The sequence below is a fragment of the Psammomys obesus genome, unplaced genomic scaffold (assembly GCF_907164565.1).
Source record: "Psammomys obesus unplaced genomic scaffold, mPsaObe1.curated_primary_1811, whole genome shotgun sequence".
Taxonomy (NCBI): domain Eukaryota; kingdom Metazoa; phylum Chordata; class Mammalia; order Rodentia; family Muridae; genus Psammomys; species Psammomys obesus.
This window is the reverse complement of record NW_026591598.1, coordinates 10099023-10126713: the sequence shown is the minus strand read 5'-3', so window position 1 is coordinate 10126713 and position 27691 is coordinate 10099023. Positions and strand designations below refer to the sequence as shown.

General features: G+C 51.4%; 1 protein-coding gene across 4 annotated transcripts in view; it reads left to right on the top strand.

The window, feature by feature from the left end:
• Ptpru (protein tyrosine phosphatase receptor type U) overlaps positions 1–27691 on the top strand; it is a 74064-nt gene that overhangs the window by 11632 nt on the left and 34741 nt on the right. For all 4 annotated transcript variants that reach the window (XM_055610925.1, XM_055610924.1, XM_055610923.1 and 1 more), the window contains exons 2-12: positions 2846–2977; positions 5606–5877; positions 6339–6420; positions 6525–6640; positions 6916–7090; positions 7445–7738; positions 17388–17696; positions 24059–24168; positions 24410–24611; positions 24927–25029; positions 27038–27311. In XM_055610925.1, the coding sequence (XP_055466900.1) occupies positions 2846–2977; positions 5606–5877; positions 6339–6420; positions 6525–6640; positions 6916–7090; positions 7445–7738; positions 17388–17696; positions 24059–24168; positions 24410–24611; positions 24927–25029; positions 27038–27311 (2069 nt within the window). The remainder of the gene's footprint in view (positions 1–2845; positions 2978–5605; positions 5878–6338; positions 6421–6524; positions 6641–6915; positions 7091–7444; positions 7739–17387; positions 17697–24058; positions 24169–24409; positions 24612–24926; positions 25030–27037; positions 27312–27691) is intronic.

The following is a 27691-nucleotide window of genomic DNA, read 5'->3' as shown; positions in this document are numbered from 1 at the left end:
TCTTCCTCCCTTCCTCCCTCTGGTCCCAGGCTCAGCTTGGATGTAGCCCCCTCCTCCCTTTTCTTTGTGTGCCCTTTCCCTACCTTTAACCATGACCCTTTTCAGCTTTCCTTTCCTCATCTTTGCTCAGCCTAGGAAGCCCCCAAAGTAAGGGAGAACATCTTCCTTTTTCTCCCCGCGCCACCCCGCCCTTCCCCCACCCATCCCCATGTTGGGGATCAAACCTATGGCCTCCCTCACATGTGATAGGTAAAACTCTTCTACGACTGCCTCCCCGCCCCCCTCCCCCAGCCATTCTTGTGCACTGCATTGTCAGGGGAGACAAGCCTTGTGTGTAAAACTAAATCGGAGTTTTTTGTGCGTGTCTACTCTCCTTAGATAAAGACAGGCGCTTTCTTTAATTTGTGTCTTCTGCACATTGTGAAAGTGTGGCCCTTGCTCATCTTCGAGCATCACAGAGAATTCATCTGTAAGACAAGAATAACAACAGCACTACTTTGTAAACGCTGAGTTCCTTACACACGCGTTGGCTAGGGTTGTCAGGGCTAGCATGGTGGTAATTGGTGCCCCCTTGTGGTTGGTGCTGAAGCCCCTGGCAGAAAAAACTGGCCATATCTATCACTGGGGAGGTGAGATGGGGTTTCCTTTGGGAGATGTTGCTCTCTAAAAGATGGTGTTGAACTGGGCCTGGCCTAGAGGGCCAGCTCTGGGGCTGACTAGAGATTAGTGAGAGTGGTCACTCTACCTAAGAGGCCACCCTGGATGGAATCAGTCAGCTTGAGGGTTATCCTGACTGGTCACATAGAGAGGGCATCTGGTAGAGAACAGGAGTCAGTGAGTCGGGTGGCCATTTGTGACATGTAGCTAAGACTGGGGCCACTCCGGCCAGGCACAGTTAACAGGGAGTAAGGTCAGTCACGGGGAAGGGGAAGGGGGATGGAGGAACTCAAATAATTGTGGTCAGGTTGCTCTGAGTAGTGACCCCAGTCTGGTTGTTAGTCTGAGGTCGGTAAGCTCTGGGTGGGTGGGGTGGGAGGGCTGTCTGGTCTTGTGCCTGGCTCAGGACTAATGGGAAGGAACCCTAAGGCTGGTTACCTCAGGCCCTGGAGGAGATGCCTGGGGCAGATACTTTGCCTCTGTACAGGAAAGGCCTGGGATCTAAACCCAACTCTTTCCTACCGACTGCCACAGTGGCTGAGACCCCCATGGGCAGGAAGAGAGCATTCCCCTCCACCCGGAAGACTGCTCTCTGGCCACCCGTCTCTTTGCACTGTGGGCATTTTGCAAGGGGAAAGCTGGGGCTCTCCCAACACAGATGACATTAAAACTCACCTCAGGCCTAAGGGCATAGTGCTGACTGGAGCTTTTCAAACAAAGAGACACAAAGCACTGTGGGTTCCCTGTACCAACTCCCTCACTACCCCATCTGCTTGGTGTGCACGCACTCTCTCTCTCACACACACATTTCATTGTTTCCCATTCTCTAGTGGGGTTTAGGGAGATGAGGGACCCCAATAATGATGAGCCCAGTCATGCCTAGCTCTGCCTGTGTGTTCCCACAGGACGGGTGGAAACATGCAAACAGGTGAAACAGCCTGTCCTCCAAGGGAAGCCGCTTGCTCCCTGCCGGTCTGTGCCAGTCACCTACTGGCTTACGGCCCCCTCCCCCTTCTTCTTGAGACCCAGAAGCTGCCTATTCTGCCCCTTTTCATGTCTCTGGGGATTGTGGATGGGCGTGGGTTCCACCTGGTTTCTTTTCCTCCTATGGGACCCGGTGGCCACACCTAGGCTGGCGTTTCCTGAGTGCTCACCTGTGCTGATATTGTAAATCTTCAGCAGTCCCATGTGTGGGTGGGGAAACTGAGGCTGAGAAAGAGAAGCGACAGTTGCTAGGAATGGCCAAGGGCCAAATCAAGATTGAACTCCAAGTCTGTCCCAAGTTCCCAGCAACCATCACCGAGCTACTACTTAGCGTACTGTGTCGTGGGCAAGTGCCTTTGCTCCTCAGAGCCTGTCATCCCATCTGTCAAGTGGGGGATGAGCACCTGGTGGCCAGGCAGGATGGGCCTGGCTTGCCAGTGCTCTCTCAACACTCCGCTCTGCTCGCTGGGGCTGCAGATGCTATGGTGTGGGTGCAAGACCCAGGTGCAATTCAGGTTTTCTGTGGTGCCAGCCCCAGGTGCTACTGAACCAGCTTGAGACACGGTGGACCTCACCACCAGCCAAGGGATTCACACACCCCTCACTTCCGTCATTCAGACGGTCAGTCTTGGTCTCTGGTCACCAGAATTGAAATCCCATCGCTCATGGGTTCAATCCAGACAGGACTGAACCATTTCACGTCCTTGGGGACAGAGATCCCCAAGTTGTTTGACTTTGGGCAGTGACTTCGGTGTCCATCACATTGTGACCTGACCCAGAAGGTGACGCTCTGCACTTGGTGCTTAGTGTTTTGCTAAACTTAGGGCCTCCATCGCTGGGCCTGTAAAACGGGATGAATCTAGTGGTGATCTTGTAGGTTGACTTGAGGCCCTATGATGCAACAGTAATGATGGCTGTTTTTATTAAGGAGAAGAGTCTTGATGGATGGCTGAGCTGCTGGGGACCCTGGGAAGTAATGGGGGAGTGGGCCAGTGGAAAGTCTTGGTATTGGTAAGGGACAACGAGGAAAAGGTGTTGGGGTGGAGCAGGGAGGACGTTGTTAGTTGGAAGGAGCCACGATAAGGAGGGGAGAGGGTGGCCTAGGTAGAAGGAGGGGACAGGGAGGGAAACTGAAGGGACGCACTGGGGTCCTCCTGGTCAGTTGCCTTGCCTGAGCCTAACTAACCAGGCCTTGCCCTCCTAGCTGGCTGCACCTTCGAGGAGGCGAGCGACCTGGTCGTGCCCTGCGAGTACAGCCAGGCTCAGTACGATGACTTCCAGTGGGAGCAAGTGCGGATCAACCCCGGCACGAGGGCCCCTGCAGACCTGCCCCACGGTGAGCCTACTCTCCGTCGTTACTCGTTTTCTCTCCTTCCAGGTCTTTAGTCACCCCCCCCCCCCCCCAGGGCCACCTGCTCTTCCTGGGACTTGGAGACGCCGAGGAGAAGTGACATTGGGTCTCTGGCTGTGCCTCCTCTCTCTTTTGACTGGACTCTGTCCCTCCTTCAGCACTGGGTGGGCATTTTGGGCATCTTGAGCACCAGATTGGGAGTCAGGAGGCTAGATGTAGATTCTGGTACTGGTCTCCTACTCACACGATGGCCTTGAGAACAGTCATTCCAGAATCTTGAAGACATGGATTCAAAACCCAGCCCCCGTCATCTAGCTACCTCAGTGGCTTTGCGCAAGCTGCTCAGCTTCTCTGAGCCTTTGCTGTCTTGACTGTGAAGAGGGAGAACAGTAACTCATGCCACAGGGCGCAGAGGTGACACAGGGTGTCCTTTGTGTAGTTGCTGCTGTTGAGGATGTTGAGAGAGCCTGGCAGCCCTCTTCACTGGGTGCAGAATCAGCTGAGAATTAGAGAACAGACATGAAGCTAGAGTAGGGGGGTCACAAGTTTGAGGCTGGCCTGGGCTACTTGGTGAGAAACTGCCCCGAAAATAAAACCGGAAGAAAAGAAAAAAGAAAAGGGGGCTGGTGAGATGGCTCCATGGTTAAGAGCACTGGCTGTTCTTTCAGAGGACCTGGGTTCAATTCCCAGTACCTGCATGGCGGCTCATAGCCAACTCCAGTTCCAGTGGGGCCAATGCCTTCTCATGGCCTCTTCAGGAATTCACATGTGGTACACAGACATGTAGGCAAAACACCCAAAACATATAAAATAAAATTTTTTTTTTTTTTAAAGGAAAGAGAAAAGGATAAGAGAGATTGAGGGCAAATGAGCCACGTTGTTGCCTCTGAGGCCTGTGTGGTAGGAGAGACTGTGAGGGAACTTCCCCCTTCCCCTGTGGCCTGTCATAGAGGTGGCCCAGGGCCTTGGCTGTTCAATTCACAGCATGGCCAACATGGCAACTGCTGGCAAGAGTAGGCCAGGGAAATGGTTGGCTCCTAGTGGTGGGTGGACTAGCAGCTGTAGGCGAGAGGTCCCTCGGGGCTTGGCTGGTTGGCTGGCTGGGCTCTGGAAGCAGACTCCGATTCCACCGTGGCCTTCCCTAGCGCTCTGGTCATTGCCCTTCTGTGTCGTTCTGGGTGTGTTCATCTGTTTCTTCAGGGTCCTTGATCCTTGTATATGATTTAGAGGTATTGCTGTTTAGCTTTTTTGAGAGAGACACATAAAGGTACCCACCCTGCAGGGGTTCCGAGCGAGCTCTATGCACCCCTAGACCCAGCCATCATCCCAGGCCTTAGTAGGCACTCAGGTATAAGAGTTCTGGCTTAGATTTAGGTTTTCCAGACCTGTGGTCTTTCTTCTCTTTCTTCCTTGGTGAAGTGGTGGTTGGGGGAAGGGCTATGTCTGGTAGGAGGGGAGAGCTTGGTGGCTAGTCTAGGGAAAGTCCAGGTGGATGGAGATGAGACAGGGAGCCTTACTCTCAGAGAAGAGCAGGAGAGATAAAAGAGAGCCACGGTGATGGAGGCATGCATGTCAGAGCAGGGAGGGCTGCAGGGAACCGGGGAGGAGGAGGAGGAGGCAAGAAAGTGTCACATTGGAAGAGGGAGCTGCCTTCGGGGAGAGGAGAGTCTACAAGAGCTGGCTAAGAAGCGTCTGGCTAGGGTGTGGACCCCTTTGGGGTTCCAGTGGGAGACAGGGACCTGGAGGCCCATTGCCTGTCCCTGCAGGACAGAGGCAGCAGCCACCTTCACAGGGCTCCAGGCTCATAGAGATGCATGAGGTCCTTCTAGCGGGAGTCCCTGGGGAGCCCTGCTGGGCAAGCTCGGAATGTGCTGTCAGCCAAGCCTGGGAGGAGGTGGTGCCGTTGGCTGCTGCTGTGCAAGGGTGGCTTCTGGCCTCTTCTTGGCAGCTGTCCCCCCCCCCCCCCCGGAAAAGCCACAGTCCCCAGCCAGGTTCTGAGACATTCCCACTGTCTCCATAACACATCAAGGACCTTCAGGTTGGAACCAGGGGTGTCTGTGTTGGAAGTTTGTGTGGGAGGGGAAGTTAATCCTTTCGTTCAGTTTGTCCTACATATTCATCAAGCTTGGGCTCAGGGCCTGTGCGCGAGGACACAGCAGAGGCCCGAGGCATGACAGGCTGCTAGCAAGACGGTCGCATGCTTTATGAATGATCAGGGCCAGAGGGAAGTACACAGTATGGGGGTGGGGGAGAAGAGGAGTGTGTGAGTTTTGGGAATCAGCGACCTCAGGAGACCTGTCCGGAGCCAGGCTCTTGGTTCCTGACAGGAGTGTTCCTTACCTCCCAGGACAGCACAGAGCTGGGAAGCTGGTGACCTGTGGGACGGTGGGGGGGCCATATGGGCTTTGGCAAGGTTGAGTGTGAGTTTTCTCCTATCTTAGCTCTCTCCTTCGGGAACCAGACCCTGGGGAGGGGAGGGGTCTACTCCAGATGAGAACTCAAGATCCGCAACCCTTGAGTCCTGGTGGGCCCTTGTTTCTGTCCCTTCTCAGTGCAACCTTGGCGTCCCCTAAGGTCTCCCCACCTCCTGCCTCTTCTTTTTGCTCTCTCCAGGCGCCTACTTGATGGTCAACGCTTCCCAGCATGCTCCAGGCCAGCGGGCCCACATCATCTTCCAGACCTTGAGTGAGAACGACACCCACTGTGTGCAGTTCAGCTACTTCCTGTACAGCCGGGATGGGCACAGCCCAGGCACCCTAGGCGTCTATGTGCGCGTGAACGGCGGCCCTCTGGGCAGCGCTGTGTGGAATATGACTGGATCCCATGGCCGGCAGTGGCACCAGGCTGAACTGGCCGTCAGTACCTTCTGGCCCAATGAATATCAGGTGGGCTGAGTTCAGTCCGTGGTCAGCTTGCTTGGGCTTGGAGGTCAGGGCAGGGGCAGGCCACCCCAAGGCCAGACCAGGTTGGAATTAATATCTGTCCAGCGTCAGGACTCAATCTTCGGTCAGGTTTGGAGTTATTCTGGGCTCAGTGTGGGTACAGTGTCGGAGGTCATTGTTATTAATAGGATGGGCAGGGTTGAGGGTGAGTTGGAACAGTACTCAGACAGAAATTCTGTCTGATTAGAAGAATTGTTCTGCCTTGAGGGAGTTGTCCGGGTTGGGATGGAACTTCTGGCCTTGACCTCAACTGCTTTCTCTGCCCATACCCCTGAGCCAGCTGACTTGGTAGTGAGGGTCTGTGTGAGCTGGGTTGGCATCAGTTGGTGGAGAGGGATGGTGTTGGGGCTCAACCCGGGTTGGAGGGATGTCACCATGACAGTTGGCCTTCCCACTCCCCTCAGGTGCTGTTTGAGGCCCTCATCTCCCCAGACCACAAGGGCTACATAGGCCTAGATGACATCTTGCTCTTCAGCTACCCCTGCGGTGAGTCCCAGTCCACCTGGACACAAGGATGAGGGTAGCCTTGGCTCCTGCCTGCAGGGCATGCAGGCCCAGCTCATGCTGGGGCTCTGCCTGTTTCCCCACAGCAAAGGCCCCTCACTTCTCCCGCCTTGGAGATGTGGAGGTGAACGCAGGCCAGAATGCTTCCTTCCAGTGCATGGCCGCAGGCAGAGCTGCAGAGGCAGAGCGCTTCCTCCTGCAGGTGAGGCCTTCCCACGCAGACTTGGCTCAGGAGGGCAGGGCGCTTCTCCTAGGCTTGGTTCCTTGTGGGTGCGGGGGTTGAGTCCTCCCTTCATACCCCAGCATCTAGGCTCTGTGTCTTGCCTCTCCCAGGCTGTGCTCTGACAGATTGGATTCCCCTGAACCCCAGGGTGGAGGGCGGTTCCTGGTTCCTCAAATGCCTCATGGGTAGCAGAGACTCATCTACGCTGCTGGGTTGGAATGTTCCTTGACTCTCCCATCCCTCTTTCCCTTCAGCGACAGAGTGGAGTGATGGTGCCTGCGGCTGGGGTGCGGCACATCAGCCACCGTCGCTTCCTCGCCACTTTCCCGCTGGCCTCCGTAGGCCGCGCAGAACAAGATCTGTACCGCTGCGTGTCCCAGGCCCCGCGTGGCGCGGGCGTCTCCAACTTTGCGGAGCTCATCGTCAAAGGTCAGCGGAATTGGCCTTGAGGAAGGCCTGAGGGGCGGGACCCGGATAAGGTGGAGTCCGGCAGGGTTGCGCCTAGAGGATCTGGAGGCAGGTTCAGTTGAGGGCTTGGTAGAAGCTTGAGGGGCCTGGGAGGACAGTGAGGGTTTCGTGATGGGGGCAGAAGGGGACGCAGAGTCTGTCTCTGGCTGTGACCTCAACAGTGTCACCCGGCTGAGGGATGGGCTGGCTGCATGGGAGGAGGGCACAGGGAGCGGGGCTCTGTCTACATGCTGGGGTGGGCGTGACTGAGCTCTGAGAGTTCTGGGGCCACGTGGCGGCATCAGTAGGCTCCTCCTCTTCCCCATGTCCTCGCAGAGCCTCCCACCCCCATCGCGCCCCCACAGCTGCTGCGTGCAGGCCCGACCTACCTCATCATCCAGCTCAACACCAACTCCATCATTGGCGATGGGCCGATCGTGCGCAAGGAGATCGAGTACCGCATGGCTCGGGGCCCGTGGGCTGAGGTGCACGCTGTCAACCTGCAGACCTACAAGCTGTGGCACCTCGACCCGGACACCGAGTATGAGATCAGCGTGCTGCTCACTCGCCCAGGGGACGGGGGCACAGGCCGCCCCGGGCCACCGTTGCTCAGCCGAACCAAGTGTGCAGGTGGGTTGGGGGAAGGCCCCCTACCACAGAGGCAGCAAGGCCTCCTGACACGCACGCATTTGTTGATTTCATCCTTACCACCAGGTAAGCACTCTGGAGTCTAGCCTGGGCTACTTCTCCATAGCTTGTCTCAAAAAAAAAAAAAAAAGAAGAAGAAGAAGAAGAAAAAGAAAATAAAGCAGAACAACCTCCTCCCCATCCCCAACCAAATCAAAACAAAAAGGCAAACCAAGAAAACAAATCAGAAAACTTACTGGAACACTGTGCCATAGGTAGTCAAACATATTTTGCAGATGAGGTGGCTGAGACAGAGATGTTAGGTAACTGGGCAAAAAAACACACAGCCCACGTGTCGCAGAGATGGGACCAGAACTCTTTTATTTTTAAATTTTATTTTTATTAATTACAGTTTATTTACTTTGTATCCCAGCTGTAGCCCCCTTCCCCATCCCCTCCCAATCCCACCTTCCCTCCCAAGGGACCAGAACTCTTAATTGGCCAGATTCTATCTTCTTAAACACTATCAATCGAAAATTGTGTGTGATGGATTTTGTCTGGATTCCCTGGGCCTAGCATTGAGCCGGAAGTCAGCTCTCCCTTGTTTGGGAGGATGAAGTAGTAGTTGGTAAGGACCCATGATGCACCTGTACCTGGAAGACTAATAAGGAGAGAAACAGAGAGCAGGGTTCTCTGTGGTATCAGTGCGCTGTTGTTTCTGAAAATTTTTTTTTTTTTTTGGTGATAAATGTAGATTCTCGATGTAGATTCATGAGCTGTTATAAGGAAAACAGAGGTCCTCCATCCTTTATCATGTTTTCCACGATCGCTACGTTTTGGACAACTATAGTGTAATTTTACAATAAAGACAGACAGACATATGGGGCTGGCAAGATGGCTCAGCAGGTAAAGGTGATTGCTGCCAAGCCTGATAGCATGGAGACTCTCACACGACAGAAGGAGAGAGCCCACTCTTATAAGATGTCCTCTCACCTCCAGATGTGTGTGATGGTGTGCTTATGCCCTCCTCTCCCAGCCAGATGTGTGCCTGGAAAGCAATAAGTGCGATGTAACCAAAGTCTGTAGCAAAAAGTTGACATCTATCGACTCCACAGCTACCTTAACAGAATCCCCGTTTCCAGTGTCTGGTGCCTCTGTATGTGTCCTTAGCGCTGTGTAATTTGTCACCTGTGCAGGCTGGTGTGTTCAGTACTACAGTGGGACCCCTGAGCAGTCAGTGCCCCTACAGACAATTCACACTGCTGTTCTATAGCCATAGCCAATTCTCTCTTCCTCCACCCACCCCACTGGTAACCACAGATCTGTCCTTCGCTCCTAGAATCCTGTCATCTCCAGACTGTTCCATAAGTGACACCACACAGTATTTAACCTTTTTGGAATTGCTTCTTTTGAAATTTTTTTTTTGGGGGTAAATTTTTTTTGGGGGGGTTTATTGCAATATAATCTGCATTTGCACATGTTACTCATTAAAGTTTCCTGTCTAGAGGCTTGCAGTTTCTCTGGAGCTGCACAGCTCTTAATATGACTGATATAGGAACACGCCATCACTCCAGGTTTAACCCTTACATGGTTTAACAGTTGCCCAGGTCATACTAATCCGGAAGCCCGAGGCAAACATGAGCCCACTTTCCATCCCTCTTGATTCACTCTTTGTAGATATTATACGTAGTAGAACCCTGTATGACAGTTTGTAGTCTTTTGCTGGAGGCTTTTTCTTTTGGCCTTGTTCATCCTATAAGTTGTCATTACTGTATTCCTTTTGGTTGTGTTGCGTAGAACTCTTGTGTATCACATGTCTGTTTGCCAGCGGCCAGATACTTGGATTGTTTATGCTTTTTGGCCATCAGGAACAATATTCCATACAAGTTTTAAGAATGTTTATTTTTAGTTGTGTGTGCATGTGTGTGTGTGTGTGTTTTGTGCGTGATGTGCACTTATGCGTGCAGGTGCCTGACAAGGCCAGAAGAGAGCATTGGATTGCCCCTGGGTCTGGAGTTCCAGGTAGTTGTGAATCGCCTGATGTAGCTGCTGGGGATGGAACTCTGAGATCTCTGCCAGAGCAGCCATTGCTTCTAACAGCTGAGACCACCCTCCCTTTCATCGTCCTGATATGCATTTTTTTAGTGTCTAGTGTTGCTGAACATCTCTCCACACATGACTGCTGCCTGTGCTCTTCAGTGAATTGCCTGTTTATATCATTGCTCATTTCTTAATAGAATTGCTTTTTGTCCTATTGAGCGCTGAGACTTCTTATGTATTCTAGGTAATAGATGCATCTAGAGCGCATTATTAGTGTATTAATGGATGTATAATCTGTAGGTATTTCTCCCTCCAGGGATCTTGTCCCCTTGTTGTCTTGACATGGATGGAGAGCAACCATTTTAAATTTTGATGAAGTTGTGTTTCTCAAGCTGCCCAGTGCGTTTGGGGTCAATCATAAGAGTCCCTTGTCTAGCCCTGAGCTAGCTCTTGAAGATCTTTTTCTATTTCTTCTTTTATTTATTTATTTTTCTCTAAAAGTGTAATAGTTTCATCTTTACATTTGTGGTCTGTTTTGGATAATGTGTGAGGTTAAGGTTAAGAGTCAAACAGTTTTTACAATTAATATTTAGTTTTTTGTTTTTTTTTTTTTGGTGAATGTATTTACTTAGCGTTGTGTCTGTGTGGGCATGCGCTTGCCACTGTGTGCTTGTGGAGGCTGGAGGGGAGCCTTCTGGAGTCTGTTCTCTCCTTCCACCACGTGGGTCCTGGGATCGAACTCAAGTTTGTCAGGTTTGACAGCAAGCATTTTTTACCTACTGAGCCATTGTGACAGCCTGCAATCTATATTCTTAAGTGTTATTAAAGCATTCGTGTGCCAACTAAAATCTAGTTTAGTGCCAGACTTTGGCAGAGAGATGGTTAGGTGGTGGGTCATTGTCCCTGTGGTGATTGCTTCCCAGCTGAGGGGTCCGGTGGGGTGCCGTACCCACTGAGAGCTTCATTCTCCTTGTTTTATAAGTAGAAACAACAGGAATCTCTACCATATGGGGTGGCATAGAGATTCAGGCAACGGATGCTTATTGAGCGTCTATTATGTGCCAGGTAATGTCACAGTTGCTAGGGAGACATGGTTGCACCCTAGACAGAGGCCACCAGCGTTTGGGTCCTCTTAAGACTCTGCAGGGAGCTTGTGTCCTGGCAGAAGGAGGCAGATGATAAATAAGTAAACAAGTGGAATATATAGTCTGTCAGATGGTGATAAGTGTGCGAGAGGGAATAAATCAGGGTGGGGAATGGGGAGGGGGTGGAGGGTTGCTATTTATAAAAAGCTGAAGGATTGTCTTGTTGAGATGGTGGCATTTTAGCAGAGTCGTGCGGGAGGTGAGGGGCTGCGCCAGGTGGTGTGTTGGACGGGGACAGCTGGGGAAGGAACAGTCCGGACAGGCAGACCACTGAGTGCAAAGGCCTGGAGCCTGGCGGAGACCGGTACGAGAGGATGCATAAACAGAGTTTGTGATGTCAGATTCAGAGGCGAAGTGACCTGGGGCAGTGGATGGCAGGGCTTGGAGAGCAAGCATGAATGTGCGCAGCTGGTGCTCAGAAGGTCTGCTCCGGAGATCTGTGGGGCAGCTTCTTGATTCATGATGGTTATGGGAGGGCCCGGCGCACTGTGGGTAGTCTCACCTTTAGGCAGGTGATCTTAGGTCTTATAAGAAAGAAGGCTGAGCAAGGGGAGAGAGAGAGAGAGGAAGAGAGGGAGAGGGAGAGGGAGAGAGAGAGAGAAAGAGAGAGAGAGAGAGAGAGCTCTCCAGCAAGCAGTATTCCTCTAGGGCCTCTGCTTTAGTTCCTGCCTTGAGCTCCTGCCCTGGCTTTCCTGGTTGATGGACCATGGTGTGGAAGTGGAAGCCAATAAGCTTTGCCTTCCCCAAGCTGCTTTTAGTCACAGTGTGTATCACAGCAAGAGAGAGACAAACTGTGACAGAGGGCAAAGGTTCCTGAAGGAGACCCATGGGGAGGTGCCTACAGCTACTGAAGCCAGAGATGGTAGCCAGGCCCGAGCGGAAGCGACCACCATGACAGTGATGACAAGCTGCTCAGCCTGGTTGGCTCTGAAGTCAGCGGCATCCGCTGATAGATCTGCTCTGGGATAAAGGAGAAACAAATTAAGAGAGAGGCCAGGGCGCTCCAAGCTGTTTTGCTTGAGTAACTGGACGGATGGAGCTGTCACTTACCGCGAAGGAGCCCATAGCAGCAGAGTTGGTGGCGGGAGCCGACCTGGGGGCTGTCATAGATCAGGAGCTGTGCGTTGGACACGGTGACTTTGAGATGCCATTAAATGTGCCACTGGCGATCTCTACCAGGCAGCTGGATGGATGAGCAAGAGGCCAAGGGAAGGATGTGGGCTGCTGATACAAATCTGAAAGTTGTCCCTGCAGAGATGGCGTTGGTGGCGTTTGAAGCCATGCGGCGGCACCACATCTGTCATGTTAGTGTTCTCCCCTAGGAGACATTTGGTGGTGTCTGGAGGCATGGAGCCTGTCATACTGGCTACTGCCAGCATTAAGAGGTAGAGGCCCGGGACAGCCGTCCAGTGAGTCCAGTGACGGTTATCTCATCCAAACTGTCAGTGGTGTTGAGGTTGAAAAACCCCTGTTTAGGTTTTTGGGGAGTGTAAATGAGGAGATGGACTTGTGAAGCTGATCCTTGGGGTCCTGCAGTGTTTTGGGTTAACTTGATCAATTGTATGGGTGAACATGGCATGTACGTGAAGTACTGTCCCGGGCACACCACGGGCACACCATGGCACTCCGTAAGTGGCAGCTGTCATCGTTACGGCGTTTTTTTATTTGCCCCTTAGAATAAGAAATCAGAGCTTGAGGCACATGGAAATCCCCGTTGTGCTCTCCTGAGTGTGCGGATGGGGACACTGAAACCCAGATGGAGAAGGGACTTGCTTGCAGTCAGACAGTGGGTCAAGAACCCGGGTTGTGGGGTTGGGGAAATGGCTCAGTCAAGAACATGGTTGCTGTCAACTACTTAGAAATGATGGGTGCAGTACTGTGTGGGCCTGTGATCACTGTGTGGGGGCGTTGAGTGGGAGCAGAAGACTCAGGCATGTAGGCATGCACACACGCACACACACGCACACACACACACGGTCAGTTACCAGGAAGTTACAGCTATTTTTTGTGGTCTGACTGGGAGCAGAGAGGGTTGTTTTGATACCCGTGCGTATTGTTTCTGCCGCTGGAACTGAATGATCTGGCTGGGGTTGAGCCATTCTTTATGGTTAGGAGCTATTGACCTGTACAGCCTGACTCAATTCCTCATGACCCGAGCCTATTACCCAAGTCATAACTTTCGATCATTCACATTTTACAGGTGAATCAACTAAGATTTAGAGATTCGGTCACTTGACCATGTCTGCACTGAGGTCCACAGCACAGCCAGAGGCAGAGCTGGCGTCTTAGCTACTTTCCTGTTGCTGTCATAAAATACCCTGAGACAAACAGCCTGAGGAAGGGTGTGTTTCGGCTCACAGTTAGTTTGAGGTACTGGCCATCAGGCGCGCACTTTTGCACGAGGGGGCGGGGTGGGGTGGGGAGGGAAGGTCAGGGCAGCGGGAGCATGAAGCAGTTGGCCACATCCGGGGCACAGTCAGGGAGAGTAGAATACGAAGGCACGCACTTAGTTCCTTGGCTCCTCGGCTCCTCGTTACTCAGTCTGGGATCCACCCACAATTAAGGTGATCCTTCCCACCTCAGTTAACTTCAGCAAGAAAATCCCCCATGGGTACGCCCAGAGACACCCCTCCCAGATAACACATCCTGTCAGAGTGAGAATCCATGCGAACCACCGCAGCTGGGACCTCTTGATCGCCAGTGAGTGCCAATGAGTAATGACAGACAGGGGCAGCTCTGTCGCTGCCCCTGCGTCTGGCCAAGTGCGTGCTAGTGTCAGGCACAGAGAAACACTTACCTTAGGCTAGCCAGGGTGGCGATGGGGTAGGGGCCAGGTGGGTAGACTTGAAACCAAGACCTCCTCCCACCCATCCCTCCTAATCACAGGCTTCTCTTTCTTGTTATTACCACCCGGGAGCCTGGCCTGGGGTTGTTTTGCTCTTGGGCAGCTGTGTTGTCAGGCTCTGCGGGCCTACAATTCCCTCCACTCTATTATTTACCGTAAAAACAATAACATTGCACCAGGAAAAGGTTTAAAAAAAAAAAAAAGCCCTCTGAATCACACCGTCCTAGCTCAACAGCTGCCTTAATTTTTCTGTCTTGTTCCAGTCTCTGCCCATATGTCTTTGGTGCACATTTTCACACGCTTGTCATTGGGATGGAGCAGACGCTCCAGGATGCTGCTTCTTTTTGCTCGGTGCTGGTCCATGTACGCCACTGCTTATAATTATGTTATTGCCTGCAGACATCTACCCAGTGTCCCCAGATTGCTGGGCTGTTTGTTTCTATATCCTTATTATTATAATACTACATCGGAAAAATTAAATGCTTGCTGTTCTTTTTATTTTCTTGAATTGTATTCTTTGGGGTAAACCGTCAGGAGTGATTAGAGGAAGGGCCCTGACGTGTTATTGCTTTGCGGCCTGCTTTCTGCTAATTCATATTGCTGCAGAAGTCTCACTTGGGCTCACACGTTACCTTATTGATCACTCTTGGCCGGGCGCTCTGGTTTGCCATGTCCCATGTGATGTTTATGTTCCCTCTTTTTGCTGTTGTTCCTTTTGTTGTTCCATATAGCCCAAGCTAACCCCCAGCTTACTACATACCTGAGAATAACCTTGGAGTCTGGATCCCTTAGGCAAACGGTTTTCAACCTGTGGGTTAGGAGGTTGAATGGCCCTTTCAACAGGGGTCACCTAAGACCACCGGGAAATGAAGATATTTACATTATGATTCTAAACAGTAGCAAAATTACCGTTATGAAGCAGCAACAAAAACAAAAACTCTCAAAAACAAAGAAAGGGTGGCGAATTGGCCTCTGTAGACAGACACCCTGGTACAGTGCACACAGGCCAGCCCAGGGCTGGAGAGCAGTGACCAAGGCAACGGCAGGTGAGCACACACAGTGTCACACCCAAAACACAGAAGAACGGTGGGTCAAGCCAGACCCACCTGAACACCTGTGGGCTTCTCAGAAAGGGGAGAAATCCCACGTATGGCAACTAGACCAGCAGCCGGCATCCTTCATGGCATGGTAGTGAGGAGCAGCAGCCAGTCGTTGGTGTCCATGGGGGACGGGACCTGGGTGTGTTCTGCTTTTGGGGAGCAGGGCACTGGTCAAGACATAGGTCTTGTCAGCAGGTTCTGAAATCTGAAACTTCTCTCTCTGATGGCCCCATAGGGGCCAAAGACTTGCCTCTTGCCCGGGCTAGGGAAGAAACGAAGACTGGGTAGGGTCAGGAGCTTGCTGTGCTCAGAGCTAGGCCGACAACTGTCACCCATGCACTCCCGTGTTGGGAGAGTGTGAACCGATGTTTCCAGATGTATCTCTTATAAGGGGGCTGCTGAGTAAATTGTCAAGGACAAGGAAGGACCCCTGGGGTCCTCCCTGGATCTTCGCAACGGGTAAAGTCACAGTGTCTTTGCAGCCGCTCACAATGGGGTCTTGAGGTCTCTGACGGGACACGTTCAAGCAAGGTGCTCAGAGAACTTTTGAGACACAGATTTGAATGTCCTCCAATCAGGTTGTGAGGAATAAAGGATCCTTGGAGGCATCTTGGCTTCTTTCCTCTCTGAGGTTTGATTAAGACCCGAGGCTGGCCAAGGTAGATGCAGAGATGTGGGCTGAGCCCTGTCACCTCCTGGTTTCACTTTGGAAACTGTGCGTGTAGGCGAGTGTGCGTGTGTGTGCATGTGTTTGTATGTGTGCGTGTGTACATGTACCACAGTACATGTGTGGAGGTCAGAGGACAATGCAGGAGGCAGTTCTTTCCTTCTACTTGTGTGTCCTGGGGACCATACTCAGGCCCCGCCTTACATTTTCGAGACTGGGTCTTGCACTGCCCTAGAACCCCTCAGATAAGCCAGGCTGGCCGTCCATTGAGTCCCAAGGATCTGTCTGCTTCTGCCTCCTAGGTGCTGGGATTACAAGGACACATTACCACCTCCATTTTGATGTGGAGTCTGGGAATTGAACTCGGGCCCCACCCTTGCAAAGCAAGCATTTTTGCCTACCGAGTTATCTCTCCAGCTCATCGGTGTCTCTGTTTACAAAAAGGGGACGTATTTTGGCATGTGGAGCCATTAAGAGACTTGGTAGCATAGCCTGTCTCTCTCTCCTGTTGGAGTAGCTGTGTCTCTCCAAGGCGTGAGTGTGCCCTGGGGACCAGGGCAGCGGCAGGTCAGAGTGTGGATTCTGGTGCCAGCCTGATTGGGTTTAGATCCTAGCTTCAACCTTTGATTTTGTGACTGTGAACTCCTCACCTAAACAAAAGCTCTCTGCTTTCTCATTTGTATGGCAGGGTCAATGACAGCCCCTGTCTCATTGGGGTTCAACAAGATTAAATGAGATAAAACATTTTTTAAAGCCCCCAGAAAGGTGCTGGACACTTCCAAAATCCCCTAAATATTAACTGCCGGCATTTTCATTGCATCGGCGGCACACTGCATTTTCCTGTGGCTTTGGCAGCTGGGGAGCTCACCACTGAATTTGTACTTTACCTGTAGAGCCCTACCTCGGGCATAACGGAGTGGATGTCTGTTTCTGCTGTCCAAACATTCTCTGTCATATTGTACTCTTTGCTGTCCCGGCTTCTTCCATCATCCAGGTTTGCTTGTGTTACTGTAATTCTCCATATGTTACTATAAATGGTTTTACACCAAGTTCAGAATTAGTAAACGAAGAAAATGTGGCAACAGGTTGTTTCTGAGCGGCCCAGTGTTGTCCAGGATGTTAACCAGGAGGTAAATTGTGCTGTACAGAGCACACCTTTTTGTTTTGAGACAGGGTCTCACTATGCAGCCCGGGCTGACCTCCTGAGTGCTGAAATTATAGGCATGTGCCGCCATGCTGGCAATATCTATCTGTCTGTCTATTTGTAGAGTGTGTGTGTGTGTGCGCGTGCGTGTGCGCGCTGGACACACTGTGAATGTGGAGGTCAAAGGACACCTACACAGAGTTATTTCTTTTTCTCTACGACATGGGTCTCAGGAATTGAACTCAGGTCATTAGGGGTGGCCAAATGTCTTTATCCCACCGAGCCTTCTGTCCGGCCCAGTAGCTTTTGTTTTGTGAGGGTTATGGTGTGTTACTCTTGGCCATGCCTGGCTCACTTGTGTCACCATGACAGGCACGGTGTGGTCTGGCCATCCTCTGAGGGAGCCTTGCTTCTGTGTGGATGCTAGGGATCCAGATTTATGTCCTTTCGTTCCGAAGTTCAGGAAACCAAGGCTGAGAGGGGTGGAATCACTCAGGCAGTGATTGCCGGCTGCAGGTGACAGAGCCAAGCTTCCGACGTGTCTCACTTGCTAGAGAGCATGCAGTGTTACGGCCTGTTCAGTTCTGAGGGTGCCAGGGGTTCTTCAAGCCAGGGGAGGAATGATTTCTGGCAGCTGATTGATGCTCTCTTCCTCTCCTTCTTTTTCTCTTTCCGTTTCCTCAACCTTCTCCCTGCCTCCTATGTCTCCAGAGCCCATGAGGGCCCCCAAAGGCCTGGCTTTTGCTGAGATCCAGGCTCGTCAGCTCACCCTGCAGTGGGAGCCCCTGGGCTACAACGTGACGCGTTGCCACACCTACGCTGTGACCCTGTGCTATCACTACACCCTGGGCGGCAGCCACAATCAGACCATCCGGGAGTGTGTGAAGATGGAGCGGGGTGCCAGCCGCTACACCATCAAGAATCTGTTGCCATTCAGGAATGTCCACGTGCGGCTGATCCTCACCAACCCGGAGGGGCGCAAGGAGGGCAAGGAGGTCACCTTCCAGACAGACGAAGATGGTGAGTGTGCCGGCTGGATTCCCAGAGCCCCAGGTGCCTCCCGTGCCCGGGAGCAACGCTCAGATTCATGCAGGAAACTCTGGGAAGGCAGTGGTGGCCCTAACTCATTCTCGGAGAGACGGTGGATTCTTAGGTTAGTTGATTTCTCCCTTGAGGGTTTAGAAGAACTCAGCAGCAGGATTTGGACCAGGAACGTTCCTCCTAGCAAGGTTTTTAATAACAGTTTTCACTTGTGAAATAGATTTGGATGTATATTCGGTCACTTTCGCCTTTTTTTTTTCTTTCTTTCTTTTGAGACAGCCTCTCACTGACCCAGGACCTTACCAGTATGCTAGACCGGCTGGTTAGCAGGTTTCAGGGATCCTTTCATCTCTGACCCCCTTCCCTGAACACTAGGGTTTCACATGTAACAACCTTGCCTGGCTTCTACCTGGGTGCTGTGCATAGAACTTGGATCCTCCTGTTTGCATAGCAAGCACTTTCACCAACTGAGCCATCTCTCTAGTCCCACTTTTACCTTTTTGAGCCTTTATTCCACCATTCTTCCCTCTTCTAACATGGCCTTGCTGTATAGCAGAGGCTGGCCTCAACTTCTAATTGTCTCGCTTCAGCCTCCTCAATGTGGGGCGTGTTCAGCCTCCACCATGCTTGGCTGGCTCGAGCCTAATTTCTTTTTCTTTCTTTCTTTTTTTTTTTTTTAGATTTATGTATGTATGTATACAGTGTTCTGCCTGCATGTGAGCCAGCAGAGGGCACCAGATCTCACTATAGATGGTTATGAGCCACCATGTGGCTTGCTGGGAATTAAACTCAGGACCTTTGAAAGAGCAGCCGGTGCTCTTAACCTCTGAGCCATCTCTCCAGCCCCCTTGAACCTAATTTCTAACGCATGCACTTAAAGATGTATGTTTTTCTTTATGTTCTGCTTTAGCTGCATCCGGTCATGTTTGCTGTGGTCCAGGCTGGGGCTTGACCCCAGACTTGTACATGATAACAGGTGTTCTGCAGCACCGGGCTCTGGCTTCAGCTTACCCATAGTTTTGATACATTGTCTTCATTACCTTTCAGTTTAAAACATTTTCTAACTGCTGTAATAATTTCCTCTTTGACTCAAAAGTTATTTAGAATTACTTTGCTTAATTTCTTTCTTTCTCTTTTTTTTTTTGGGGGGGATAGCTTTTAGAAAAATTAATGTATTCACTTTACATTCACTTTACATCCCAATTGCAGCTTTCCCTCCCTCCTCTCCTCTCAGTTCCTCCCTCTCACCTCACCTTCCTGATATCCTCTCATCCTCCCTTTCTCCTCAGAAGAGGCTCAGAAAAAGGGAGCCCTTCCATGGATATCAGCCAGCCTTGGCATATCAAATTGCAGTAGGACTAAGCATATTTTCTCCTAGGGCTAGGCAGGGCAGCCCAGTTAGGGAAAAGGGATCCCAAGATGGGCATCAAAGTCAGCTACAGCTCCTGCTCCTGCTGTTAGGAGTCCCACATGGTTCTGACCCGCACAACAACTGTTACATATGTGCTGAGGGCCTAGGTCTGTCCCATGTATGCTCTCTGTTTCTGGTTCAGTCTCTGTGGGCCCCTTTGTGACCAGGTTGATTGGTTCTGTGTGTTTTCTCGTGGTGTCCCTGGCCTCTCTGGCTTCTTCAATCCTTTATCCCCCTCTTCCGTGGAATTCTCCAAGCCCTGCAGGATGTTTGGCTGTGGGTCTCTGCATCTGTTTCCATCAGATGACAGTTTGATGCCAGGCGCCTGTGGGAAGTATAGCAGCATATCATTAACAGTGTCAGGGGCAGGCTCTCCTTTATGGCATGGGTCTCAAGCTGGGCCAGTCATTGCTTGGTCACTCCCTCAATTTCTGCACCATCTCTACCCCTGCATATCTTGTTGGAAGGACGAATTGTGGGCCTGAGGTTTTGTGGCTGGGTTGGTGTTCCAGTCCCTCTACCGGAAGGCTTCTCTGGTTACAGCTCTCTCCTTGTCCTCTCTCCCTCCATCCTCCCCTCCACTTGATCCCTTCTTCTCCTCTCCCCACCCGGTTCCCTTCCTCCATCCACCCCCACCCATGTCTATTCTGTTTCCCCTTCTCAGTGAAAGTCAAGTTCACCCCCACCCCCACTCCAGGCCCTCCCTGTTATTTAGCTTCTTTGGGTCTGTGGATTATAGCATGGTTATCCCGTACTTTCTGGCTACTATCCACTTATTTATTTATTTATTTTTACTATCCACTTATGAGTGAGTAAATACCACGTGTATCTTTTCTGGGTCTGGGTTACCTCACCCAAGATGATATTTTCTAGTTCCATCCATTTGCTTACAAATTTCATGATGTCATTGTCTTTAATAGATGAGTAATATTCCATTGTGTAAATGTTTTACATTTTCTTTATTCTTTGGTCAAGGAACATCTAGGTTCCTCATGCAGTTTCTGGCTATTAGGAATAAAGCTTCTGTGAAAAGAGCTGAGCAAGTGTCCTTGTAGTATGGTAGAGCATGTTTTGGGAATATGCCCAGGAGTGGTATAGCTGGGTCTTGAGGTAGAACTATTCCCAATTTTCTGAGAAAGTGCCAAATTGATTTCCAAAGTGGTTGTATAAGTTTGTACTCCCACCAGCAAAGGAGGAGTGTTCTCCTTGCTCTACATCCTTGCCAAAATGTGCTGTCACTTGAGTTTTTGATCTTGGCCATTCTGATGGGTGTAAGATAGAATCTCATAGCTATTTTCATTTGCATTTCCTTGATGACTAAGGATTTTGAACATTTCTTTAAGTGCTTCTTGGCCTTTAGAGATTTCTCTATTGCAAATTCCCTCTTTAGATCTGTACCCCATTTTTAAATTGAGTTATTTGATTTGTTGATGTCTAGTGTCTTGAGGTCTTTATGTATTTTGGGTATCAGTCCTTGGTCGGATATAGGATTGGTGAAGCTCTTTTTCCATTCTGCAGGCTGCCGTTTTTTTTTTTTTTATGGTATGGGGCGCTGTTTGCTGCTGTTGAGTGTGCTTTTAGGGGAGTTGGTGGGCAGCTGGTTGCTGGGGGGTGGTTACCTGGTGTCCCACCGGCCTCTGGGGAAGCAGGCAGAGTTTTGTGTAGCGGGGGAGCTTTTGTTCAAGACAGGGTTTCTCTGTGTAGCCCCGGCTGCCCTGGAACTCACTTTTTAGACCAGACTGGCCTCAATGTCAGAGATCTATTCACCTGCCTCTGCCTCTTGAGAGCTGGAGTTAAATACATGTGCCACCACCAGCTGGTCAGTTTGCCTAATTTCCAAGCACTTAGAACTTGTGTGTGCGTGTGCACGTGTGTGTGTTTGTGTTGCTGGGGATTGAGACTGATACCTGGGCTTTATGCATGCAAGGCCAGAACTGTACTATTGAGACCCAACCCGAGTCCACCAAGGAGAACTTCTAATTAATTATCTTCTTCTTATTAATTTCTGGCCTCGTCCACCATGGTCAGAGTAGGAATTCTAAATTTAGTCTTTTCAAATGTGACCCTTGCTCTGTGGTCCAGCAAGTGGTTTAAATCTTGGTAGGTGTCCCCTGCATCTCATCCTGCCAGTGCTGGGCACAGTGTACTCTGTATGTCACACTGTCCGAATTTACTGACGTGCTCCACGTCGGATGCCCGTATGGATGGGCTCCATGTGTGAATGTGTACAGCCCCCATGACCACCCTGTGGGGCAGGTTGCTGTTTTGAGTCCTACACGCCAGGTGAGCTCACATAGCCAGCCTGTGATTGGCAGGGCAGGGCAGGCCCTAATGCTGGTTTTGTTGTTTTGCTTCAGTGCTGGAGGCTGAACCCATGGCCTTGCGCACGCCCAGCGTATGCTTTACCCTCAACTTCGCTCTCATCCCGAGTAACTTATTTTTATGTTTTTTTTTTTTTTTTTTTTTTTTTGTTTTGTTTTTTTTTTTTTTTTTTTTTTTTTGGCAGTTTCACCAGCAGGGCAGGTTACCCTCAAATTTATGGTGGTCTTTCTGCTTCCGTTTCCCAGCTGCTGGGCTTACAGGTCCACGCCACCACGCCGGCAGACTGGCCACCTCTAGCAACTTCACTCTAACACCAGCATATGCCCACAGCCTTCTCTGAGCTCGTGCAGATTCCCAGGAACCCGTACGAGGATTGGCTCGTAGGTTTCCCTGTGGCCTATGTGTGTAGTTTTCTATTCCGTGTGCAATATTATATGCATATATAAATGCATATTCTCCTTTTAAAAATAATTAATTTATTGGTATTTTATAACATTGGTGTTTTGCCTGCACGTATATCTGTGTGAGGGCATTGGATCGCCTGGAACAGGACTTATAGGTAGTTATGAGCTGCCTTGTGGGCACTGAGAGTTGAACACAGGTCCTTTGAAAGAGCAGTCAGGGTCCCTAATCACTGAGCCATCCCTCCAGCCCCTGCATGTTCTCTATATAGCAGTAGCCCATAGAAAATTCAGCCCTCCTCACTGGTTTCCCCCAGACACCGCTCACCTCTGGCATGTGCATACACGCTGAAGATTTTCTCGGGCAGGAACAAGCAATGGCTGGGATTGCCCCAAAGCTTTGCACACACAGCCTGTAGTTAGACACCACACTGCATTATTCTCAGCATCTCTGCACGTCAGTTGGTCCCCGGGGCTGTGGTCAGCCCATTCCATCCAGGGTGCTCATCCTCAGCGGTCAGCCCAAGAGGTTCCCATAGACTAGACACGTCAGGAGACTCACATGCAAATGAAAAAGTATCATCACCAGCAGCACCCAGGAGACCACTTATGTTCCCTCCATCCACCACCTCCCAAGGGCGACCATTATCCTGCCAGATAACATTATGTATTAATTGTTTCTCGGTTCTGGGCTTTGGGTAAGCAGAATCGTACCGTAGATGTGAGATTTGACCGTCGCTTGCATGGTCCCAGGGAATGTGTCCTCAGCGCTGTGGTTCATTCTAGGAATGAATCCTCCACATTCACTTTCTGTTAACTGCTGGCGAGTACCCGGGCGGGGTCCGATCTGGGGTTACTTTGAATGATGCTTTGAGGAAAGTCTGGGTAGATTATTTTCGGTAGGTATTCATGGGTCGTGTGGGCGTGTGTAGGAAGAGAATGGCTAGGTTGCAAGGGTGTGTGCTTATCTTTCGTAGATTTAGCTAGACAATTTTCCACTGGTTGTGATTGTGCCATTTTTATACGCCACTAGCACTGAATGAAACTTTTGTGGTTCCGTGACCTTACTGACCCTTAGAATTGCCTTTTTTTTTTTTTTTTTATCTGTTTGGCTGGGTGGAGAATGATGTTGGGAAAATCTTGCTTTAACTGAATGCATAGCTTTCACTGTTTCTTTTTTTTTTTTTTTCTGGCGGGGTATGGGTGCTCACTCCCCCCATTGTGTGTGTATGTGTGTATGTGTGTGTGTGTGTGTGTGTGTGTGTGTGTGTGTGTGTGTGTGTGTGAGTAGGCCAGAGGTTGTGATGGTGAGTGTCTTCCTCTATTGCTCTTTACTTTCATTTTCTGAGACAAGGTCCCGCTGAGCCTGGATCTCCTTGTCTCAGCTCTGTTGGCTGGCCACGGAGCCCCAAGAAATCCATCTGTCTCTGTCCCCTAATCCTCCAGTGCTGGGTTCCAGATGCATAACCGAGTGCCTGGCTTTTGCTCAGTTGTTGGGGATCCAAATCCAGGTCCCTGTGCTTCACCCACTGGACTCTTTAGTCTAGCTTTCCCTGATTCTTTCCACTGCCCCTGCCCGATAACCTCTGGTTCCTTACAAAGGCCTATCAAAGCATTTTCCGGTCAGAAGTTTTCCGGTCAGAAGCTGTCTGTCCTCCACCCGCCCCACTGCGGCTGTTTACTGCAGCCCAAACTAAACAGAACCATGCCTCACAGCGCTCGTGTGGAAATTTTCATAGCGTGTGTGTATGATGTAATTGTCGGTGCTGTTAAATTTCTTCAGTCTCGTTGAGATTGTTTATGTAATTAAGATCTCTTTAGACAGGAAAACATCTCCACCCATGATCCTGACCCCCTATTGCTAGTTGTTTTCCTCTTTCTGGTAAATATCCACATTTCATGAAAGCTACCAGCTGGAGCAGGAGCCTGAATGGAACCTGCTTGCCCACGAAAGTGGGAGGGATCTGTTGCACGCCCCCCCCCCCCCCGTGGAATGGGCCATGTGAGCTTTGAACCTTGCGTACCTCACATTATTTAGTTCCAGTGAGAGAGGGGCTGTGTCATGTTGGTTCCATAGATGCAGAAACCGAGGCTTAGGGAGGTTGAACAGCCCAAGCAGGGCAGCTAGGGAGAGTCGAGGCTGAAGCATGAACTCCGGTGTCTGGAGCCAAAGCCCGTTTTCCTCTGCCTCCGCCCTTCCCTCCCAGTGCCTGGTGGGATCGCAGCCGAGTCCCTAACCTTCACTCCGCTGGAGGACATGATCTTTCTCAAGTGGGAGGAGCCCCAGGAACCCAATGGCCTCATCACTCAGTATGAGGTGAACAGGGGCCCAAGTGGGAGGTGGTGGGAGGTCAGAGTTTCTTCCTGTGCTGTGATCCAGAAGGACACACATGGGAGGACAGAGGTGGGCCTCAGAGTCTATGCTCCGAGTTCTGAACAGGGTAGGGGTCTGCCCGGTGCAGTTCCAGTTTCCATGGAATATAGTGGGTGCATGAGGCTCCTGGACTAGCATCATCGCCGCTGTCCTGTGCCACCTACCTGCTCCTCCTGCCCCCCAGATCAGCTACCAAAGCATTGAGTCCTCAGACCCGGCAGTGAACGTGCCCGGCCCTCGACGCACCATCTCCAAACTTCGAAATGAGACCTACCACGTCTTCTCCAACCTGCACCCTGGAACCACTTACCTGTTCTCCGTACGTGCTCGGACCAGCAAGGGCTTCGGTCAGGCGGCTCTCACCGAGATTACCACCAACATCTCGGGTGAGCATCCTCCGGAGGGGACCCAGGCGCCAAGGATATTGAAGGGCAGAAGCAGCTAGTGTGGGTACAGAGGACCTTGCTGAGACAAACGAACCGTTTAAAGGCTGAAGTCAGGAGTCAGGACTCAAGCCAAGGAGTCAGGAGACTATGGTGGATGGAATCAGAGTTGAGGTCAGAGGTCAGAGCCTACAATCAGGGCCCAGGGAAGCTTAGATCAAGGGGACATGATGTTAAGTCCGGGGGTGGGGTTGGGGTGGAGGGTTGGTGAAAGTCTGGTCTTTCTGGCACCATGTTTGTGTCCCCGTCTCTTCTCAGCTCCCAGCTTTGATTATGCTGACATGCCGTCACCCCTGGGCGAGTCTGAGAACACCATCACTGTACTACTGAGGCCGGCCCAGGGCCGTGGAGCACCCATCAGGTGGGACAGCCTGTGTGGAGAGGGTAGGCCACAGGCCTCTCCTCTGATTTGGCCAGCTCTCTGGTTACCCCTTTTCCTGTCTGGGCTCAGAGCTGAGGAGGCTGCTTCATGATTCTGGGCAGTGGAAAGCTTGAAGCTGCTCACTTCCAGCCAAGATCACAGGTCTCTGCTGGGAACTCTCATGGGTTTCCCGGACAGTGTCTGTTTGGAGAAGGGATGGTGTAGGCCTCACCACGGTGGTTCATTAGATTTTTAGGAGAAGTGAAAACTTGGGGCTTTATATTTTCTAGCTGGTTCTGTTTCTGGAGACACAGGGTTGGGCATTCTAGAAGACTAGATAGCCAGCCAGATAAAGCCATCTCCATGGGGATGGCCTAACACATAGCTTTTCTGCTCCCTACCCTCTAGAAGGTCTCTAGATTACCAGTGTTACAACAGCTTCCTCTGCTGTGCGTGCGCGCGCGTGTGCGCAGCCGCTTGCTAGAGTACAGATGGGCAGTGTGTGAGCGCAGTCATGGAGATGAGGGTGGGTGTGATTTTGGAAGTCACAGAGCCTCTCTGCCCCTTGGATCTTCCTTTAGTGGGGACTGGTAGCTGTCCCATGAAGGTGGTTAGATTGTCATGTGCCCTAGGCACTTCCTCTGCCCTCTCATCCTGTCCTTTACCTTCTCTTCCTCACCTGCTGGGTCTCTCTCTGATTTGCCATAATAGCCTGCCTTGAATGGACTCTCAGGCCCTGCAATGCCATGTTCTTTGCTGAAGCCTCTGGGTCCTTGTGTGGCATCAACAGGGAGGACTCGGGAGACTTCTCCCTCAGTGTCCTCTCAAGGGATTCTGGGAGCTGGACTGACCAAGTTAGATGGGAACAGGGAGATGGAACATGCTGGACCGGTGACCCTGGCATCGGACCTTATTTCCCTGAGGCTTCATTTCCTTAGACACCATTCCAGCTTGAGCTAATGTGAATTATTGTTTCCTCCTGGGAGCCCTGGAGGCGGGAGGAGGCTTGACCCTAGCCTGGGGGTGCAGGGCTGAGAGGGAGCCGGGCTGGTTTTGTAGCCATTTTGTGACAGGCAGTGACCCAGTGCACCAGAAGCTGGAGGGAAGGCAAGGGCTTTCCTGCTTCCCAGAGCAGAGGTTGTCAGGCCAGGTGTCATAGGCGGGTGTCACAGGCTGAGCTGTCAGGGGGGCTGGTGGGAAATATTTAAGCACCTCAAACCCCACACATTCACTCTGGCTGAGTTCCACGGTGGACTGGAGGAGACCATAGCCAGAGCCTCTTCAGCGAGGTGCTAAAATAAGCAGAACCACAGCTGTCAGGAATAGAGATCCAAGTCAGGCAGCAAGGCCCTATGGGGCACAATGGGCTCCAGTTTGTAGACAGGGCTGTTTTGGGATTGAGAAGCCTCTAGACAGTAGCACCAGGATATGGCTGTTTGCTTAGAGATAGTCTCTTTCTTTTCAGGAGGCCTAGATCCCTCAGTACCAGCACAGGACGCCTGACGTGACCTTACTCATTCGTTACTTTTTTTTTTTTAATTTTATTTTATGTGCATTGGTGTGAGGGTGTCAGATCCTTGGGAACTGAGGTTACAGAGAGTTGTGAGCCTCCACGTGGGTGCTGGGAATTGAACCCGGGTCCTTTGGAAGAGCAGACTGTGCTCTTAACCACTGAGCCATCTCTCCAGGCTCCAGAAAGAGTCTTTAGTTGTTTCCATGTCCCAGATCCTGTGTCACACATAAGAGGGCTCCTTGATGAGGCCTTAGGGATTAGCGTCACTGAGCAGGGCTACAGCTGGTGGCAGCAATGATAATAGACCCTCACTAGCTAAGCGTCCTTTCTGTCTAAACCCTGGGTCACTCCCGTCTTACAGAGGAGGGAACTGAGGTTTGGGAGAATCCGTGACTTGCTGGTCTAGGAAGAGGCAGAGTTAAAGCCTTCTACTGTCAGCACCTGAAGGCTCTCTGGGCCCTCCGTGGTCACTCGCACCGTCTCCTCCCTGTCCAGTGTGTACCAGGTGGTCGTGGAGGAGGAGCGGCCTCGGCGGTTGCGTCGGGAGCCAGGAGGTCAGGACTGCTTCTCAGTACCTCTGACCTTTGAGACAGCACTAGCTCGAGGCCTGGTGCACTACTTTGGGGCTGAACTGGCCGCCAGCAGCCTGCTTGAGGCCATGCCGTTCACCGTGGGTGACAACCAGACCTATCGTGGCTTCTGGAACCCACCGCTGGAGCCCAGGAAGGCCTACCTCATCTACTTCCAGGCAGCAAGCCACCTGAAAGGGGTGAGGGACTGGCTGGGTCCTGTTGGTGCAGGCTGGGGTGGTGGGTGATAGGGCAGGGAACCTCTCTCCACTGAGGCCTGAGACCTGGTCCTAGACTCCTCCACACCTAACTCCCTTTCCTTGAGCCTCGCCCTCCTGGTCCCAGACTTCTTTCCACAGATGCCCCAATACCCTTGCTTCCTGAGGCCCTGCTTTCTCTCAGATACTTCTTCCCAACAGAGTCTACCTCTAGAGGCCTAGGCCCCATCCCAAACCAGACTCTCCTCCTCTCCCTGGGTTTCGCCTATTCTCTGGGAGTCAGGCTCCTCAGTGCTGGCTTCTTCTTTTCTCTTTCTTCCTTCCTTCCTTCCTTCCTTCCTTCCTTCCTTCCTTCCTTCCTT